This window comes from Taeniopygia guttata, chromosome 1 (assembly GCF_048771995.1).
Source record: "Taeniopygia guttata chromosome 1, bTaeGut7.mat, whole genome shotgun sequence".
NCBI lineage: Eukaryota > Metazoa > Chordata > Aves > Passeriformes > Estrildidae > Taeniopygia > Taeniopygia guttata.
In genome coordinates this window covers 60925279-60947481 of record NC_133024.1, presented here as the reverse complement: position 1 = coordinate 60947481, position 22203 = coordinate 60925279, and the positions used below count along the sequence as shown (strand labels likewise).

Below are 22203 nucleotides of genomic sequence, written 5' to 3'. Positions count from 1 at the left end.
AGGCAACAGAGAGTAAAACATTCATCCCTTCCAACACTGACTGGACTTGTTACTTTGAAAAAATACTAACCAAAAGTGAGAGAGAAATGTATGCTGGTATGAAACACTGCATTAAACTCTTCATGTTGAACTGTTAAGTAAAAAACTATAATGTTTTTTATCTTGTACTTCTCACCACAAGAACACTAGAGCCCTTCTTGAGTTGCTGGATGAGATGACCTCCTACACCTGCTGTAAATTCCCCAAAGCATACGGAATTTGGCCCTTTGCTGCCATCTCCCAAGCATCAGACCACAGCAACACTGGGCAGATTAAAGCAATGTCAAAACCAACCTTCCATTCTTATCCTCCATTTGAAGGTGGTACTGGATGGAGTCAGTTAATGCTTTTGCAGTTCCCTCTCCCCACTTCAGCTTGAGAGTCTGAGAACTGCATGCAGCACATTCCAGGCGAGGTGGATCCGGCGGGAGAGGCTTTGTTTTCAGTTTTATGGTGTGGCTGAAAGGACCAGCTCCAAGACTATTGAGGGCTTGAATTCGTACCCTAGCATTTGGAAAAAAAAAAGGAATAAATTAACTTGAAATTAGATTCTAAAAATAACTGGTCATATCCACCATTCTCATTAAATTGAGAATAATGGTACCATCTACAGTGAAGACTTTTATCAGTATTACGCTTTGTTAAACTGTCAAGAATATGGAGGTGCATCACTTTCCTTACATTTTAAGGAGCTGGCCTGATTAGAAATAAAAATATTCAAAAGTAAATTCACATTAGTGAAAAGAGATGCAAAAGCTCTGTGAGTTACTTCAAGAGTGGTCCACCTTTCTGACTGTGCAGGCCTTGAACAAAAATTTAGATAGCCACAGTGGAGTGATGAGGGAAGATAAAAAAACCCACCCCAAAGAGGGGATACCATATCTGTGATTGTTTTATCAGGTGAGTTCAAGGATGACTAACAGACATTTTTATGGACTTTTTTGAACAGATCCTATTTGCAACGGTACACAGCCACCTCTCTTGCTGTTTCCACCAGTAACACATCTCTGAGCACTTGCAAACCTAAGCCCTCTTGGGTCTGCCTGAAAAGTGAGAGGGGGAAACCAGAAGTTGCCACAGGACACAAAGCTGAGGAAGTTGTAGAACTTGATACTCAGGAATAAGGTAGGGTTTTGGTTTTTTCTTCTTTGATACTCCAAGGAAGACAATGTACATTAGATTTGTAAGTAAGAATCAAAAGACTTAGCTAAGAAATTTATTTCTGAAAAGGAGAAAGCAGAAAATAAAGGCTCTTTACGTATTTCACAGGTAGCCACAGGGAGCAAAGTGTGTCTAACTTAATTTTGCAGACTTAACATCTGTTTGTCCAAAACAGTATCTCGGTAACTGGAAAAAAGTAATCACACTAATTAAATTCTGAAACAGTCAACCACACAACTGCAAAATGTGGAAACACAAATGTGTATGCAGGCTAAAGAATAAATATTTCTCCTTCACTACAGTAATTTTTAACATTATGCTAATTTATTACAGCCCAGAACTAAGGTTAATACATGCAATTTTTTATCTGCACAAGGAGTTGACAGTGTATTCTATTAAAAAAAAAGTATGTGGGTAGAAGTATAGACCTATCTCTGCAAACGACTCTTTTTTCAGTCTACTGACACAGAGAGCAGACTGCCAGCATTATTGTTAAATAATTATAAGACACACAGAAACACTGTATTCTGACATAATGCCATAAAACAGTAATTAAGGATTCAGAAAACTGCATAGCCACATGATATCCTAATTATACTGAAATCAGAGTGGATTAAAAGTCTGACTTCAGTGGGACTGCCATTCTCCTTTAACACTGAGGACATGTTTTTGTAACAGTGCCTTCAGGCAAAACTACTGATTTTTGCATTCACATTTTTCAGTAACCCTTGGACCGAACATAAGGGACATTTCAGCAACTAAAATTCTTCAAAAGAGACACACTGCTGGCTGATTTTTCAAACTGATACTGTTCATGCTGACTTCCACTTTTTCTGCAGATACGGCACTGCAAGTTGCCATGAGCTGTCATTAGATCAGACTGGGCATAGTCCTTCCTTGGATGGATTTTACCTTTTCAAACAGAGAAGCAACCAGTCCAAAATTAGCTATGAATCCGAATATGTGATGTGAATTCAGTTAAACTGACACATTAACCAGACACAACAATACTGTAATAAACTAACATAATTTTTTTTTTTTTAAGAAAATAAATATTGCACATCTATTTATGATGAGCATCATTAACAAAACGTTTTGCTCCATGGCTGTGCACTAATGTGTCTCTGAGAGTAATAATGAAGATAATAGAAAAACACAAGGCAACAAAGTATCTGCTCTTGTGGAAGAAACAGTAGGCTGTCAAGTAGCTGTGCATCACATACCTGTAGGTAGTATCTGGCTGTAAGCCATCTATAAAATAGGTCAGATCCTTCCCAACAGTTATTGGCTGCTTATCTCCAAAGTCTATGCTGTAGCCAAGGATTTCAGATCCATGGTCACAAGGTTCTTCCCAGCTTATAGCAAGGCATGTGGAAGGAGAATAATGTGGACTTTCAACTTCATCTTCACTTAGTCCACGAAGACACGTCACAACTGCAGGTACAGAGGCTGGAGTCATACATGCCACTACTTCACTGAAAGGGCCTGCACCTGCAACATTCACTGCCTGCAAATTCAAAGTAGACCATGTTTTTATGGCAGAGTCAACTCCTGTTTCCAGATTTCATTAACAACAGTTTTACATCTTTACCTGAACTCTGCAGTAGTATATAGTGGCAGGCAAAAGCCCTTTCACTTCACAGCTTAGCCCAGGCCCACAATAGGAGATTTGCATGCATCCTTCCACACCGCCCCACTCCAGTCGATACTCCGTGACATCAGCTCCATTACTTACTGGTACCTTTAAAATGGATATCAATAATTAGAAGCTAAATATACTGACATAAGAGAAAAAATAAACCAAACTCACCACATCTATATTTTGTTTTTGATCCAGAGGAGTCTTACCCTCCCATTACTTTGCTGATTTTTAATTTAGTACAATACAAGTAAGAGGCAGAATCTGATACAAACTTCAGGAAATTCAACTAAGACAATTGCAAACACAAAATCCTGGACTGCTACAAAAAAGTACAAGCTGAGGAGGAACCTTTACCAAAAAAACTCCTGTGTGTCATGGAGAGGAAGTTGAATAAGAATCAGCAATGTTTGTTTGATGAAGGTTAACTACATATTGGTTGTATTAGCAAATGAGCAACAAGAAGGGTAAAAGGAATAATGATTCCCCTCTACTCAGCACTTGTGATGTTGCATCTCCAGTACCATGTTTTGTCTTTGGATCCCCAGAAGGAGATGGACATTGACATAATGGAGTCGGTCCAGTGAAGGGTCACAAAGTAGGAGTGCAACACACAACAAAAAAGTAAAGTTTACTTGATAGCAAGGTGATCCACCTAAGGAAAGATCTTACTGCTGCCTGAACTTACTTACTGGGAGGGTACAATTATGACAAAAGCTTTTCATGAAGATAGCACAGTGCCAAGACAAGAGTCATGACTTACCTTAAAGGGTATTTTGACTAGACATAAACAAAAAAATCCCTACAGAATGAGAGTTTACCCAGACAGTTTTACTAGGCTGAAACATCTTCATTCTTGCGGATAAATAAAATTTCACTGGGAAAGGCCCTGAGAAACTTAACCTATTTAAATAGAAGGTTGAATTAAATGACATTTAGAGGTCTACTTGTGCCTTAATTACTGTGTGACTCTGTAAAACAGACATCTAACATCACTCAAATTAACTCTACCCGAATGTTTTATGGTATTTTTTAAAAAAGGCTTTGCCTTGTAGATATTTAAGAAGTGCTCCTCTGACATTCCTCCAGTAGGAAGCATGAACACTACTTTCCAAGTAAAACAGTTAAATTTTTTTTCTGTACAGTTCTGTAGCTCAGATGCTTCACCCCATCTCTAAGCCACTAAAAAGCTGTGTTTAAAGAGTATTCCCAGATAGAATCTTCCTTTTTTCAAGCTTAATTTTTATCTATTGCATTTTTAAAATCAGATATCTAAACATATGGGTTTAGAGGAAGTCTGTGAGGCTTTTGCTACATTATTGCTGAAGTAATTATATAAAATTAAATCAGATTATAAAACCAAGAAATGCACAATAATCAACTGTATTATGTGGATACATTGTCTCTGAGGAACTATAACTATGTTAAAGAAAAATTTTAAGATTAGACTCCATCACTCAGAAATGCAGAGCAGCAGCTATGGCAAAACTTTTAAACAAAAGAACACAGTAAGATCCAGTACCTGCAGCCTGCCAACTTACTGCTGCCTTATAATTGCATGATGAATGACTAAGGTTTTACCTACTGGATGGTCAGGTAAGTTTGCTTACAAATAAAGTGATTAAAATACAGTATTAGACTTCTCAAGCTGAACTCAAAAATGCACAAGACCATTATGTTAAGACAGGTGTTACTGTGGCATTCTTACCTCCCATGACACCTGAGCACAGGCAGCAGATCTGCACGCCACTTGAGGGGGCTTGCACTGATCTGGGGGTCCAGGTGCTGTAGTTACTTCACATTTTTCTGAGTAAGGTCCAAACTATTAAAAAGAGAATTGATACAAACACATTGGAAAAATGAAAAACTGTTAAAAAAACAGTTTACCACAGCAGGGACATGTAACAGCAACCAGAAATGTTCTATTACTTCTTTATAAAAGAAATTTCTGTGGACTGTGGATTCAGGATTTATTTCAGTATCTAACTATTCTCCAGGACAGCTATAAATTTTTCTTCACTCCAGCAAATGTAACGTGAATAAATTTGACACTTCAAACTCTTGGGAAAACCAGGGAAGTACTATCCAAAGCTCATTCTGAAGTTACATGATGGCTGCACTGGAACATAAACCAATTTGTACTGCCTATTTATACCTATGTAAAAGAAATAAAGGATTCAAAAACTACTGAGCTATGAACCATTCTTTGGGAAGATAAAAGTTAGGATAGTGTTCTAAAACCTTAAGCTGCAGACCTCTCCACAAACACTGTCAATGCACCCTGACAGTTTTCAATGAAGTGTACATTACTGAACAAATCAGGACTTTGGGTACATAACTAAAAAGCTTCTTCTACAGCTAGAATTGATTTAAACACATTTAATACTCCAAAAAGGGAAAATAGTCTTGTATCTGATAGAACATGTACTCAGAAGGTAAACTAAATATAAAAATGGAGAGTCAGGAAACACTAATTATAATGTTCTGAACACCAACAGCTGTAAAAATAAAGGTCAATCAATTTACAAAGCTGTATATAGAAATAATTTGCTACCTTCACATGAAAATAGTGAAGTTGTAACAGTACTTTAATAAAGTACTTAGCATTTCCTAATGATTTCCTAATATTACTGTTCAGATAAAAGACATAATTAGCAATTTTCTCTTCCCTTCATCTAAAAATCCCCTTCATTATAAACTGATGTTTAACCATCTGTTCCTACACGACAATAAGCTATGTGACTCAAATGACTCTACATCAGGAAATCCTAATTTTAAAATTACTGTTAAATGCTTTGTTTGAAATAAAAAATCTTTAATAATGATTGCAGTCTCTGTAATGAATTTCATTTCAGACTGGCTCCTTACCCCAGCCTTGTTAGCTGCTCTCAGTCTGAAGCTGTACATCCTCCCTGGAAGAAGGCTGCCCACTGTGCATTCAACATCAGAACCCTGGTAAACCTCTCTGTGTTCATCACTTTCTGCCTGAAACATTTCCAGACCATAACAGGTAATGGGTGAACCACCATCTACCTGAGGTGGTCCTAGAAATAAGAAAGAAAGAAAAGCTTATTTAGTTTTAACACGTGACACATTTGGATCCCTTACAATCTCTAACACTTGTAATAAAATTACCCCAACGCAGCTGAATTTCTCTTGCTCTTGGTCTACCCTGTAGCCTTGGAGGCTGGCATGGACCTGGAACTACTGCTGGTGTCTGCACCAGTAAGGAATCAGTCACCTAAAAAAGAAAGATAGATTAATGAAGTTATCCAGGCCACACCAAGAACTATCAGTTACACAATAAGTAAAGGCAAATAGCTGAGTCAGAAACAAGATCATCCCCTTTTTAAATGACATCTTCAAATATATGAAAATACTGAAGTGATCTGGTATATATTTCTCATAATATAAACCATGCCAAAATAATCACATGATATGCAAAATTTGCTTTTGTATTTTGGTACACATGTAAGGAGTAGAATTAAAATCAGTGGTTAATTATCAGTACAAACATAGTACAGATGCTTGAAATATGACTCATTCAAAGAAAACTCATTCTCTTTTGCATCAGACTGCAGTTTAATGAGTTCTAAACCCTTACTCTAGAGGTTGTATACTTTCCATGGAAGAACTTGTCAGAAAGCAAAAGTGGGCAGAAGTGTCAATCAGAAGAGATTAAAAAAAAAAAAAAAAGAGATTTCAACTTTTTCATTGCTTAGCAATACCTAATGAGCAACAAGTTTCCACCTCTGATTTGAAGTTTGGGCAAAAATTACCTAAGAACATAACAGATGCAGCAGATGCACTTCTGTCTAGATGCAGACAGAAGTGAGCAGAGACAATGAGGGGTTATTAGCTTCAGCTTGATACAGAACAAATATGAAGTTGGAAAGACTTTAGGTTTACAGAAGAAATTAATCTCAGAGTCTCATTTCACAGCTGGTTTCTACATATGTTCGAGAAAGAGTGGACTGGATGATCTGCTGCTTTTCAGCTCCTTTAAATATATTGTTGCGCTGAACAACTGCTGCTACTTGAAAGGCAGGAAATTTTACATATGTTAATGAGAAGCTGCAGAACAGATCTTTCTTCATAGTTCTTCTGTTAATTTCTGACACCTTCAGAAAGTATAGGGACTTTCTGGAAGCTATTCTCTCTTTGGTAGTCAAGGTTAATTCTAAAATCATGGGGTTGGGCTGTAGGGAAGTAGGCTGGCAGGGTGAAAGTCTCCAAAGACTTGTGGTCTGGTGATTGGGAAAGCACTGCAGCCAAGACAGTATTGAACGAGTCCAGATTTATTCTTAAGGCAAGGTGGCTGTAGTCAAGGTTATCTTTGCAGGAGACTTCAATGTGGAGGAAGAGCACATGTTTCATGTCATAGGGCAGGGCTGGGTAGAAATTGCGACCACCAAGAATGGAAGGCTTTAAGGTTTTTGTGAGAGCAGCTTGACAGTAAAGCCCTGCTGGAAGTCTGCAGAGAGCCAGGGCTGGCTTTGTTACACTTGTTGCTGAGAAGAGAGAGCAAATACAGCAAGACATTTTGGCACTGGCAGCTAAACTACACCACAGAATTGAAAGTGCACATGTGTGTGTGTGTAAAGAAGCACAGTATGATACAGCAAATTGTTTGGCAATACTGAAAAGTAGGGCAATGAAAACATTTTAATTGTACTTGAGAGAGCATGGGAAACATAACCCTGAAAATCTTGAGTGAAGACTTCTCCCCCTGCCTGCTGGGGTAACTTAGCTACTGAGACAAGGTACTCCACTGACTACAGGAAATACATTAAATTCATAGAATCACAGAATCTTCTGAGTTGGAAGGTATCTACAAGCATTATCAAAGTCCAGCTCCTGGCCCCAAGACAGCCCCAAGAATCACACTATGTGAGAAACCATTGTTAAAATACATCATGAATTCTGTTATGCTTGGTGCTGTCACCAATTCCACAGGGAGCCTTTCTAATACCCTTTTTAAACTGCTGATGTTAGGCCTTAATAAATGACATTGTATAAATGTATCACAAGGGAAAAGTATCTGTTTCTGTAAATAAGACTATCATGTCAAACAAAATATCATATCACGAAAGAATATTCAGATATTTTTCTTTAACAAATGAGCAGAAACTCAAACCATTATGCAGCAATACTGGAACTTCTCTGAGGTTCTAATTATGGCTATTTTGTTAGGCATTTCTGCACAATATTTGCTTAAATATCTACTGGACCAGATTTTCTATAGAGAGAAATTTTATTTAATAAAAATATTAGCTGATATTACCGTGCTTTGTCCTCCTTCCCCCACGCAATATACACGTAACCGATAGGAAGAGCCCGGATTTAGTCGGTCACACACATGTTCCCTAGTGGCTCCACTGTATATTGTCTCCCACTTGTTTCCTGAAAGGTTAGGAATAAGTGTGCAATGAACCAAAGTGTAATCTGCCACACTTCAGTACCAGCCACAGCAGGTATCCTAATTTCACTAAAATAAGTGTGTGCCTAATGTTTATTACAAAAAATAGAAATTGAAACTGGTTTGAATTTCCTGGAAGATCTTATAATTTCATAAAGATAGTTTCCTAGGTGTAGATCTGCAGAAGTGAAATAGCTTCCTCATTTGGGATTTACCTTAAATAGAAAAGAACTTAACTGGGTCAGCAAGTACATTCAACATCATAACCAAATAAGCAGGTAAGACACAAAAGTAAAATTGTTCATAGATAACAAATTTCATATTGCATTATCACTTTGCAGACTGTAACTACAGTTTACAATTGATGAAGTTTGTTCCTGTGTTCCTGAATGGCCCAGAAGCATGTGAAATTCTTATTCCATTATTTGCTGCTCTTAAATCAGAAACTCTTTAGCATTCTCTTTCTTTTTAAGTTAAGCAGGGAACCTTGGGACTTTCAATGAATCTCCCAACAACTCAATACACCACAGAATTTAGAGGGCTGGGAATGAAACATAATGCACAGCTCTCTATATTTACATGAAAGGCTTGGGTGCATCATTCCAAAAGTGGCTTAATGTGGACACATGATAGAGAGAGGAAAGCAAGAGATTAACTACCTGAGAGGGCTCCCATAATATCTGGGGGCAATACTGTCTTAATCTGACACAGCACTGGAGAAGTTGAAACTTTCATTTTTGATGTGATTGTGTTTCTGAACTCAATAAGGCTACCTAACTAGATTTTAAAATAATTTAGCAAGACAGGTTTATGTCCAATTTACAAATACTGTCATTTTCCTTTCTGTATGAAAGAATAGAAAAGCAAATAGCAGAAAGTTACCCCAGCTGCATCATTGTTCTCTTTTAATAGTGATAAATGGAGTACAAGCTTTTTTTTCATCTGCCATGCAGACAAAGCTACATGTCCCTGTCTTCTTGCCCTAAAATGTCTGAAATGTGTCATTTCATTTCCAAAACTGAATAGACCTAATTAGTAAGTTAAACAAAAAGCATCTCTTGCGTCACAGAATTTTGTGGCATCTTTCTTTTCTAAATCAGAGAAAAAGAACTTATTGTGTACAAGTATCAATGTGCCTCTATTTTCTTTTTGATGTCAGTCCCTGGCAATAACTTAGTACATATTTTATTCTTCTCACATGGACGCACAGGAAAAAAACCCCCACACAAGTGAATGCCAATGTATGATCCTAATACTTACCACTTAAGCCTTCAGACATTTCCACAACATATGTATGTATTGCTGCTCCCCCATTGTCTTTTGGTGGATCTATAAAACACAGCAATATTCCAACTAAGCAAGGTAAGTTAAACGGCTTTATAGCTTTTGGGGACAATCTCCCAGTGGCAAAATCAACAGACAGCTGGAGGTGGGTGCTTATTTAGACAGAGAGTGTCCTAGTCCAGGGAAGCAGCAAATCACTCCAAGTCCTGCTGTGTGAAAGCCAGCTCTCAGCCCTTCTGTACACTCTACACAGGAGAAGGGACAAGGGAATTGCCCCTGGGAGATGCCACAGAAAACATTTCAGTCTCAGGTGCCTGAGTATGGATTCAGGGACACACACACTAATGGGCCTGTAATTTGGACTGCAGACAGGAAAAATTATCATATGGATTAGTATATAAAAATATTTTGAAATTATTTAAGGACCAAATTTCAAAAACTTAAATATTTTGGACAAAACAGAATAGTCAAGAGCTCTACACTGAAAACTTACCTCTTAACTTCTAATATATCACTAGTGCACTGTCCTCTCTGGTAAAGTATTCATGTACAAGATACAAATCTACAGACCATTCTTTGACATATAATCTTAATACTGTTTCTCAAAGATGGCTTAGAAAACAGCAAAATTAAAATAATGTAAACCAACATTTTGAACGAATATAAAGACAGCATTATACTTCAACAGTACCCTTCAACACAGAAGGGTACTCCTGCCTAAACGTCACAATATGCTTGTACTGGATGAAATTATATTGGCTCTTAGGCAAGAGTTACGTATCATAAAACGCCAGCTAAATAAAATGAAACTTAGATGGCAGATAGCACTTCCTTGGTTTGAAGGAAATTACTCCAAATGGAAAATAAAATGGTCACATTAATTACCACATTAATGGAAAGAGCATCACTGGTCCAAATAATGACTATTTAAAGTTTTATATATAAATTGATATTTTAGGCATCTTTTGATATACAAATCAGGTATTCTTAATAACTTCATACCTTATGCATTGTACATAAAAGATCAAGTATCAGGTCCTGATGTAGCAAAGCACTCTGGGAAGATACAAGACTGGATCTGCTGAGTACTATTCGTATAGTAATAAGAAATAAATTTCTTATTATTGATGCTAAAGAATTAAATAGACTATTAAATGGAAGTAGGTAAGATGTGATTTTCTGCTAAAGTACTGCATTGCACAGTACTGTTTAACCTTCTCCTATTTTACAGCATAGGGCTAAAAATTTCTGAGCTTAAGGAAAATTTTCTCAACATCCTTAGTAAATAAAAATGTATCTATCAAAACCAAATAGTTTGAAGACACAGGTTGAACTTCAATCTTCTCTTTCAATAAGGACCCAGAATGTCATGCACCTACTTTTTGTGCCAGAGAAACAGAACTTCGTAGTAGATCAATTAACCACACTTTTTAAAGTGCTGTACAGTCCTCTGCAATAACAGACCCTATTACAATTAGCATATTATTCTTCCCATATAATTAGCTGTGCTGCCACACTAAGTATTTTGAGTCAGTATTTTTCAATATAAATGAACCATAATGGCTCAGTTGACTGAAGTGTTACTAAAGTAAAACCTGACCTTCTGTATAAAAAATATTATATATATATTAAAAATACAGAAGAAATACTCTAAAATAGAGCTGGAAAACATTCTTACCCCAGATTATTTTAAAACTCTGTGCATGAATTTTTCCTTTCACTGTGGGTTTTGAAGGTACTCCAGGTTTGTCTGGACAAGTAATGTACTCCACTGTCTCACTTGGACTGCTTTTCCCTTCTGAGTTATAAGCAATGACCTGCAAATATATATAAAATACTATAAATGCATTGGATAGTGGTATGCTATTCACTGTATATGGTACGGACAAATTAATTTATATTGTATATACAGACAAACACATAATAAATTAGCACAAAACTGAAGGTTATATAAATTGGTTTTACATTTTCATTAGTCTCATAGTTAGACAATCACTATACTGAAAATATAAATGCATGCAAATTGCCAGGAAAAACAAATTCCTTTAAAAAATCCCTCCCATGCTAGTACAGCACCTTCTTTTACAGAAATACTGAGATAGAAAAAGTTTATATGGGTAAGTTGTATTAACAACAGCAAAGGGATTTTATAAACTCTACAGTCCCGAGGATCATTATGGCAAAGGTTGTCATGAAAATCATGTGAAGGACAAGGAACTATATTTGTAAGAGGTAAATTTTGTTTAATCAACCTGAGTGCTTCCATGATGAAACAAATTGTTTAAAAAATGGGGGAGAGCTGGGGACATCATCTACCCTAATTTTAGTTTGATCTTCACAACATTTATGTAGACAAGCTGGTTAAGATAGAACAGATGGACCACAAGATGGGTGTAGAAAACCTGACAGAATGCCAGGCTCAAAGGGTGTTGGCTAATGGTTTGAAGGAAAATTAGCAGATGCGCATGAGTGGATTTCTTCAGCAGCCAATCCAATGTCAGATTCTATTCATTATTTTTGGATGTGATCAGGATGACAGGAGTGAGTGATGCTCCCAGATTTGCATATAGAACCAAACTAGAAGACAAACATATGCTGGAGAGAAGAGCCATCATACAGACTTTGATAGGCTGAAATATTGCATGAACAAGAACTGTATGAGCTTTGGACAAGATACAGTCTTGCACCTGGGATGGAATAATCCCAGCACCAGTACACTCTGGGGTCTGACTCTACCCAGTTTTTCTCTTTTCAGCTCTGCCGAGAATGACATTGGCATTTGAGTAGGAGCAAGTCAAATTAATCAGCAAAACATCTTGGCAGTAGCAAAACAAAAGTGTGTCATGGGCTGAATCAGCAAGAATTTACCCAGCAGAACAAAGGATTTAATTCTGTCACTTTACTCAGCACTTTTAAAACCAAGCTTGGAATACTGTGTCCAATTTTGGTCCTCCCAGTTCAAGAGACACTGGGAATCTGGAAAGAGTTCAGAAGAGGGCCAGCATGATGATCAGAGGATTAGAGAACCTGACATCGGAAAAAAGCTTTGTTTTATTCTGCCTGAGAAGAAAGAAATTTCATTGGGAATAATCTAACCACAGCCTTCCAACACCTAAGAGACAGTTACAGAAGAGACGAAGACATTGCCTTCCAAAGGATCTGTAATGACAGGACAAGAGCCAGCAGACACAAAGTGTGTTAGGGGATATTCTAGCTTTATTTAAGAAAAGAAATTAATTACCATTAGAACAGAAAGCCCAAAGAAGTGGTTGAATCATCCATGCTGAAAGTAATGAAATCTCAGCTCAACATGGCTGGGACAGGGTTGAACTGCCTAAGATAAGGCCTGGCTTTCTATACAAATTTGACCCAGATGATGACTAAGAGTCCCTTCCAGCCTAGAGTATTTTGTGTTTCTAGGAAAACAAATTCTTGCTATTCTTTACTTTGTAGTTTAGTTTAGTAAAAAGCTAAACCACCTAGAAAAAAAGAAAAAAAGATGTTTTTTCAGCTTTTAGATCTGTTTTAAAAATCAGCAGAATTGAAATGATAACAATGATGTTAGTAGACTGAGAAGAGGAAATGCAAGCTAACATGTCTCTCAGACATTAAGTCTCCCAACACAGTTTACAGGATTAATAACCATCTGGTTGTCTTTGTACCATTACAAATCAAGTTAAACAGGCAGTTAGCATTTGCGTACTATAATAAGATTTCAAATGGTTATAAAGCTTCTTTCAAAAGCCTTAAGGAATATTACTGCTAATTAAGTCTTTCCCCTGTATAATAAAAATTAAAGACCTGATCAACATAACATTTGGTTCTCCTTTATGCTCCATGAATGAGTGAACAGAGACTTCTGTTTATTGTTTTGCTAATAAAAATAGGGTATAAACATTGGAGTTTATTTTAATGAGAAACTTAGGATGTTTAACTATACATTTACTAATAATGAGTATGAATCATGTGTAGCATTACTTTCAAAGGAAGACTGTGTTCATGTCCTGCAAAAGCTAGTTTCAAGCGAATTAGCTATTCTTTAGTGCATGTGTAGATGTAATAGTGCTAGAAACAACCTGTATATTTTAAATTATTTAAATACTAAGTTATGCAAAAACACCAAAAAATCATATTCAGAAGTGCAAAATATCATCTGAAAATGAGTACTCACATGCTTTAGTGTTAACTCAAATCAATCAACACTTAAAACTATTGCCATTCATATTGCAAGGAGAAGCTGTTCTTTAACAGTTTCCAATTCCTCCTTAAGTATTTTACTTGCTATTCTTCCTTAGTATTTCAGGTGTATGTATGACAACTATCAATATTTTTCACTTGCAGACAGATAAGTCATGTTATTCTGACTGTGCCTCAAGTTGCACCAGGGGAAGTGTAAATTAGGAAAAATGAACATTAGGAAAAATTCCTTCACAGAAAGAGCAGTCAAGCATTGGCAAGGCTGCCCAGGGAAGTGCTGGAGTCACCACCCTTGGAGGTACTTCAAAGATGTGCAGATATGTTGCTTAGGGACATCGTTTAGTGCTGGGTTAAGAGTTGGACTTGATCTTACAGCTCTTTTCCAATCTAACTGATTCTGAAATTCATACTGTAGGACATGTCTTTAGCTTTGTTCTAAAACTCAAGCAACTATTCAAGAGTGACTCAGAACATAGAACAACCCAGGCTGGAAGGGACCCGACAGATCATCTGGTCCAACCCTTCAGGGCAAAGTGAGCCTAGATGAGATCATCTGACACCCTCTCCAGTCAAATCTTGAAGTCATCCAGTGATAAGGATTCCACCACATTTCTGGGGAAGTTATTCCAGTGATTACTTGATCTCACTGTGGAAAATTTCCTTCCTACACCAAGATGAAACCCCTTCCAGTGCACCTTGCAACTCTTGCCCCTTGTCATCTCCAGGTGGCTCCTTGTGAAGGGAGAACCTCTCTCCTCTCTCTAGTTAGGCTTTAAGTACTGGCAAACTGTGATGAGGTCCCTCTCAGCCTTCTCCAATGAGAAAATATGTAATTACTTCAGACTTTCATTATAGGGCAGGTTCTCCAGCCCTTTTATAATTTTTGTGACTCTCTTTTGAACCAGCTCCCACTCTGCCTGTCTTTTGTGAATTGTGTGGATCATCTGGACACAGATCTCCAGGTGATCTGACATAAGCTGAATACAGGGAAGATCTCTTATCTCTGCTAGCAATGCCACTGCTGAGTCAGCCCAGGATCCAGTTTGCCTGAAGGTCCCTTTCAGCAAAGCTGCTCCTAGCCTATAGTGGGCTCCTTGGTTATTCCAGCCCAGGTGCAAAACTTTGCAATTGTCTTTGTTAAACTTCATATTGTTTTTGCTACCTCACTCTTCTAGCCTCTCCAAGTGTTTCTGTAAGATAGTTTTACATTCTGATGTATTCATCTGACCACTCTGTGTGGTGTCATCAGCAAACTTGGTGAGGGTGCTTTCAATCCCATCGTCAAGATGAGTTGTGAAAATTAACAGCATGGGGCTATCGGTTTCTGGGTGCCATGCTGGGCGCCTCCCTGGGGATTTACCCTGTCAGGGTGAAACCCTCCTGAAGTGGTTCTGTGTCAGGAAAAAGTGACACACAGGACTTTTTTGGTCTTCAGCTTCTTGTTTATTATTATCTTATCTAAAGTTTTGTATGCTGTCTATACCAGACTCTGTGCTGGAAAAGCACTGCAAAAATGGCCAACAATCTCTTGTTACAAGGTCTTTTAAGACTAAACTATCCAATTATTTATATATAATATAATATATAAAATAATCGATACTTAGATTAATTTCCCTTTTAACCCAATAACTGATCCCTCAAAGACTGAAATGTGAGCTTTTCTGTCCAATTACAAGACATCACCCAAACCCATGAAGAAGGAGGAAGAAAGAACTTGCTTCTGCCCTAAAACCTCCATCTTGTTCCCATCTACAACGTACTAAAAATCCCAAAACCTAAATTCCTCACCCAAGTGACATGCTATACTACTCTCTAGAATCTATTTCACACTTTTGTGGACTCTAGTCCATCTTGAAGTCTTGGAAGCTTTCTCCATGAATGAGGATCAAAGTCAGTGCTTCTCTGGGGGTCAGGAGCCCTGTGCCCTGGGTTCCCACATGGGACCTCCTATCCCTAGGAGTTCCTATTTCAGACAGGCTACTAGCCTGACTAGAAACCATTGCTCACCACCCTCTCAGTGCAGCCTGTTGGCCAGTTTTCTACTAATCTCACATACCACCTATCCAGTTTGTGTCTTGCCAATTTGGCCAGGGAGAATGCTGTAGGAAACTTTTGAATGCTTGCTGAAGTTCAGGGAAAGAACATCCACTGATCTCCTGGGACCAACTGGAAGTGTTACTTTGATGTAGGACATGAGCAGGCTTACTTTACATGATCAGACATTATTTACTTTTGGAGTAGGCTATTCCCAACTGCCTGCTTTGTTTGGCTTGTAGTATTTCCTAGGAAAACTTTTCCATTTTTTTTCCAGGGACTGAAACAAGATTAATGGGTTTGTGCTTCCCCAGGTCCTCTTATGGGCCCTTTTTTTTTTGATTGGGGGTATTATATTTGCCCTCTTTCATCAGGGATATCTCTTGACCTGCATCACTTTTCAGATGTTATAGATAAGGGCCTTGCAGCAGTGTCAGCAACTTCTCTTAACATCCAGAAGTGGACTGAGCCCTTCCAAGAGACCAAGCCCCAGCCTTGTCACAGCTACCTTATCCTGTGATCTGGGGTCCAGTTATGCTGGTAAGGTGGAGGCAAAGAAGGTTCTGAGAACTTCTGCTTTATTGACATTGTTAGTAACTTGCCTCTTTGCTCTGTTTAGGAATGGCCTCTGTATGTATTCCCTGTGCTTCTACTTCTTGCATATCTGATGAAGCAATTTATGTCATTCTTGTTATCTTTGGCCAATTTCAGTTCTAGTAGATCCTAAGCCTTCTTTACTTCAACTCTGCCTATCCTGGCAAGTTTTGTAGTCCTTGGTGGCTATTTGATTATCTTCCCAGGGCCAGTATGGTTCTTTCTACCTTTTAACCACACCCAAAAGCTCATAGTTTGGCCAGACTTCTTCCTGAACTAAAAGTTCAGCCCTCAAGCTTATTAGAACAGGCTCAGCACCATGGTAATATGGATAATTTCCTAACAATTTTTTTTTGTATCAAGGCTGCTCCTTACCCTAACACTGTTCACTGTGTTTACTGTCAAATAACCCATAGCTACACTCAGTAATATCACCCATGTATATGAAACAAACCAGACAAATAAAAAAACCCAGCTGTTAAGAACATACAGTTTTGACTCAGAATTTCAAGATGCCCGTAGCTGTGTTACACCCTTGCAGAGGTTCTTATTACTTCTGCAGAAACAGTAATGCAGGTGTTCAGCCAACAGTGTTAAGAGATTGAAATTGTAAGAAACTGGCATCAAATTCAACTTTCCTTAAAAAAGGCCCTCCCCACTTCTGAATCAATCTCAAAATAGTCTGGTGCCCAAACATAGGAAAAAAATCTTACCCTAAATTTATATTTTGTACTACGCCTCAAATTCTTCACCGTGTAGGTAAGATCGTCACCATCATATTTTGGCTTGAAACCATATCCCTGCAGAATTAAATAGGATTATTTGAAACATTATCTTTGCAGACCAGATGATCTAACATACTTCGTACAAATAAATTACTATTTCAAACTGTAATTATTATGCTTCTCTGGCAAAATAGTGCACCTTCATTGAGTAAACACAGTTTTTTTTTTAAGAGGTGTGAATTCATTAACCATTTTCCAATCAGGAGAGGAGAAAAGATCAGTAAGAAAGACATATACAGTGTCACTGGAAATTTTACTAATACCTTCAAAGGGTAGAACAGTACTGATTTTAAAACAAATGTTGTTAGTCTGAAATGACATCTAGAGGGATCACACTTCATGATGCAATTGTTTTGATCCAGCTCTTACAAGGCTTAACTTGCACACAGAAATTCACAAAGTTATAAGAAATTTAAAAATCTTTGCAGAAATGGTGCTTAATAACACTAAATACAATTAAAAGAAGAAAGCTAGGTGGTCTGGTCACAGCAATGACAAGTCATTAGCTTAATTTCAGAAAATACAATTCCTTGTAGAATATTCTATCAAAAATAATCATTGCTACACTAATACAATAATGTATCAAACATAGTGAGAATAAGTATTCTAAACTTACTGAGTTCTCGTCCTCCATCTCTAATATATATGAGATTCCTTCATCTGATGGTGTTCCTGAGGGTTTTGTCCACTGAAGGGATAACCAAGTAACTCCAGCATTAATCAGCAAAGGACTTGCTGGTGTGGATGGGGCAGTGCCTGAGGTATGATACAGGACTTCTTCACTAAAATCACTGTTTAAAATAGACAGTATGTAAACTAACTAGACACAATAATTAATAGCTAAAAACGATAATTCTTACTAAATACAGCTATGACAATTTATTGGAGATATGCACAATGGAAATTGCAAGCTCTTACATGCAAACAGCTTAACTTGCCCATGAGTCTGTCAGTAACCAAGCATCTGAACAAGGTTAACATGTTCATATTGAAAGATTCCTTTGTATAGTTACAATGTTTTGATAACCAAAACGTTTTGCTTTTTCGTATTAACTCAGTATTCTAAAACACTAAAGCTCTATATTCAATAATATACTAATACCACAGTGTCCTTCCTTTTCAAAGTGAAAACATGAAGGCATAACATTTAGGCAAGACCTCAAAACAAACTTTGCTTATGTGTTCTGAGCTTACTTTGAAGTACTGGTTTCTCTAGAGACTCAGGAAATAATAGAATAGTTTCATTCAATGGTGAGCTACTTTAAGAGTTGATAAAATGAAAGTCTTATTGCAGAAAAAGAAGTAGAGTGTATACCAGTAAATCTCCTAAGACAACTGTTATCCTTATCTGATTTAGATTAGATACACCTTGTGGTGAAAATACAAACATTACATATAAAGAGCTGCTGTGAAACAGGAGGATGCAAAAGTCAGCATGATATGCATCCAGTAGACAAAAGCCCCACCTCAGCTCTCAGCTGGCTTTGCTGCTTTACATCAGATCTGAAGAACCACAAGTCTAAAGCTAATCTAGTTTTTTTAACCATATGAAACTAATTTAAAAGATGTAATTTTAATCTAAAAGCTGAGGATTACCTAAGTGACCATCAGGAAGCCCTGAAAATAAAACCCTCTGTATAGCTTAAACAAAGATACCAGTTAAATATCCCATGTGTTTTGAAACTTGCCTGAAAAATCTAAATAAAAAGGTAACTTAATTTCACTTTCTCTCTTACTCAACCTATGTTATAGTGATACACGTGTTATAATTTTGGTCTGCATTGTGGTATTTTTTTGGCATTTAAAGGAAAACATCTTACAGACAACACATTATGAAGAGTGTTGATAGCACAGAAAACAGACATATTATTTGTGAGAACTGCCAAAGAGATGTGCACCAAGAAGGGAAGAAGTAAAAAACAAGAGAAAACTTCTAAATTTATGGTAGTAGTAATTTTTTTTCTTGTAAGAAGTCACAAGCAAGAAAATTTCTGGAATGGAAATCAAGTGATACCTACAATATATTTACTAAAAAAAAAAAAATCAACATTTTGTAGTCAGCCTGAAGAAAGTATGAAGAGAGGTTAGATACAAGTAGTATATCTAACTCTTCTCAAAACAAGTAGATAAAAGGTAAAAAAAAACACATCTTGAAAAGATTTCATCTCTAAACTTGCTTGAACCACTCCAAAATATACTGAAATAAACTAAGAGTTCCAGCCATAGTCATATTTGAACAACTATTAAACAATTCCCTCAGAAGTACAGTATTATCTTTGAAATCAGATTTTACTTTCCCCGTTTTTCTAGCCACTGTTTCATGTAGGTTGGAATTAAATTTAAACATTAGTAACTCAGAGAAAAAATATCTGTTCTTTGTGGTAAGATTAGACAAAATTCTGTTTCCGGATGCCTAATGTTCTCAATAGTCTTCATAGGGGATAAACAGGCACTCTACACTAATAAATATTATTTCAAGAGACTTTTTAATTAAATAATACCATAAAGACAGTAAAGCACATCTTCATAAGATTATTAAATACTGATTTAAAAATCTATTCAGTGTGATTAGTTTAAGAAGGGTACTTAACTGATCAGTGTCTTCAAAGCTTACGCTAGAGGAATCTATAATATGTGCAGCTATTCCTAGAGGGTACAGCTACACTCAGATGTAAAAGAGGAACAGGAAGAGAGCCCAAGCACTGGACCCTGCTTAACTGCCAGCTCCCTTCCTGTCTTTATTTTTAACAGCTCCAACTGAATCTCAACAAGACAAAGTCCAGGAGCAACTCAAGAGAATAATTAATGCCAGGAACATCATCCAGAAGGCAGTAATGTAATAAAAACTATTGGAGCACACCAAAAGTCATTCTAGTCAACTACAGTGTCCTCTGACAGTAGCACAAAGCAGGTACTTAAGGAAAGACATAGGAACAGGCACTTTGTGCAATGCATTCCCTGATTACTCTCCAAAGCCTCCCAAGCACATGCCTCAGATCTCCTGAGCCAGCTGTGTTTTTCACATACTTAATAGTCTACAGCAGATTCCTTCTGCCCAGCATGAATTGTGACCTGGGTCTGGCTCCCTAGTCTTAACACTGTTCTTTAACACTGGCCAAGCAGGCACTGTTGCTTCAAGCATCTCCTTCTGCCAGAAGGACATACAACACACATCCTCTATTTCATGCTATAAAAACACCACTTCAGTGAGCTGCAGCACAATGTTCATAATATTTGAATTAAAAAAAATGACCACCAAAAGCAATTTTATGCTGATGGTGAGGGAAACTCCATTTTTATGCCCCACAGGACCCCAAGGTCCAAGTATTACGAAGTAGTGTGGACACCAGGAGTCTGCTGTAGAGGAGATGAGCTCTGCTAAGTGTGATTGTTAGTCAGGTGCATCTACTTTGCCTGATGACAAAGAAGCCCACTCAAGAACTAATACACCCAGTAATGCAAGCATAACTTCGCAAAACGTTTTTTTCCAAGTTCTTACTTATATTCTCCACTGAAGTCACATGTCATTAATTCAAAAATTCAAAACAAAGTTTGGTGTTCTATAACATCTGAAAACTAGCAATTAAAAGCAAGAACCACATATCCTAAGCATTGATAATAAAGGCTAGAACTTCCAAAGAATTCACTGATATGGTAAGGTCATATTCTGTCTATTTCCCAGGGTAATGGGAGACTAACAGACAGATGAAGGGACAATCTCACAATAGCACAAAGGCTATCTGCAAATAGAATAATCCAATCACATACTGTGAATTAACTAAGCACTGGACTACATGATCACTGTAGGTGCCTTCCAACTGAAATATTATATATTTTATATTCTTTTTCAGACCACTTTGACAAAAGACCTTTTTCTTTAAATGGCACCACATGTTTTTCCTAAAGTAGCACATGCATGTATATGAATTCATTATTTATGTATGTAATAGTATTTACCTCATTCCCACGTCATTTTTGGCTGCTAGCCTAAAGGTGTACCCCATTGCTGGTGATAGTTTAGTGATCCTGTACTGCTTCTGTTGACCATAATAACACTGGCAAAACTCTCCATTTCCTTTTCCCTAAAAAGTAGTAAGTTAATCATATTATTCACCTTATTACATATGCATCAATCAATTAAAATACACATAAACATGAAGCAAAATTCTTTTTTGAAATTAAATACAACTCAGTAATCTCCTTATGGTGAGGCAGTAGCATATGAAACTTTGTATTAAATTAGCAGCTTTTTTCCTTCCTTTCCATTTCCCAGTTCCCTGGGGCTGAAAGAATAAAAGACATGAAGATACTGCACCTCTACCATCTCAGGATAGCTGTCTAGGTAGAGACTGCAAGATCATTGAGGCCATAGTTGATCCACCCATTTATTAAAAAAGAAAGACTGTTACAGCTTTCATGTCAGCTCTTGAACATAGTATTGGACTACACTATTAAGCTACTACTAAGAGTGGCAGAATCATGCAATTAGGATCCTTTAATTTTATATCTCCCGAGAAAAAAAACTGAGCAGTAATTGTATTTTAGTAATTGTTTCAGGAATTACATACTTGTCACATGCTTATAATCAGAAATCTTAATTTTCACACAACTTAACGTGCACATTCACATACAGCTACTTAAAAAAAACAATAGAGTAACTTGCTTACTTCATCCCATTCTAAAAGGTAACTGTGGATTTTGGAACCATTATCACAAGATGCCTGTAACATAAACCAAGAAAATTAGAATTCTAACTGGATACAAGACCACTTAAAAATGCATGTGTGGGCCAAACCGTAAGAACAGTGGAAGACAAATAATTCTCCCCTTATATAATTGTTTCACTTGCCAAGACAGTCCTAATTTAGTTTCCATACAATGAATGCTTATTCCATGTTTATGGGGTTTTTTTTGTTATTCAGTCATTGAAATGCAGTGGGTACTGAACTCAGTAATTTTACCTTGAAAGACTCCTTGCTTTTCTGTGAATCCTTCTCTTTTCACTCAAGCCCACATTTAATCCAGTAAATCTATTTCAAATCCGGGAACTG

The 22203-nt window shown here is 37.1% G+C and overlaps 1 protein-coding gene across 8 annotated transcripts in view; it reads right to left on the bottom strand.

Moving 5' to 3' along the window:
* Window positions 1–22203, bottom strand: part of FNDC3A (fibronectin type III domain containing 3A) — a 112072-nt gene that overhangs the window by 6927 nt on the left and 82942 nt on the right. For all 8 annotated transcript variants that reach the window (XM_030272703.4, XM_030272697.4, XM_030272725.4 and 5 more), the window contains 13 exons: window positions 21820–21873; window positions 21110–21234; window positions 17769–17943; window positions 17081–17167; window positions 11221–11359; window positions 9519–9587; window positions 8124–8242; window positions 5975–6080; window positions 5708–5883; window positions 4548–4661; window positions 2792–2941; window positions 2424–2707; window positions 334–543 (listed from right to left, as the gene is read on the bottom strand). In XM_030272703.4, the coding sequence (XP_030128563.4) occupies window positions 334–543; window positions 2424–2707; window positions 2792–2941; window positions 4548–4661; window positions 5708–5883; window positions 5975–6080; window positions 8124–8242; window positions 9519–9587; window positions 11221–11359; window positions 17081–17167; window positions 17769–17943; window positions 21110–21234; window positions 21820–21873 (1808 nt within the window). The remainder of the gene's footprint in view (window positions 1–333; window positions 544–2423; window positions 2708–2791; window positions 2942–4547; window positions 4662–5707; window positions 5884–5974; window positions 6081–8123; window positions 8243–9518; window positions 9588–11220; window positions 11360–17080; window positions 17168–17768; window positions 17944–21109; window positions 21235–21819; window positions 21874–22203) is intronic.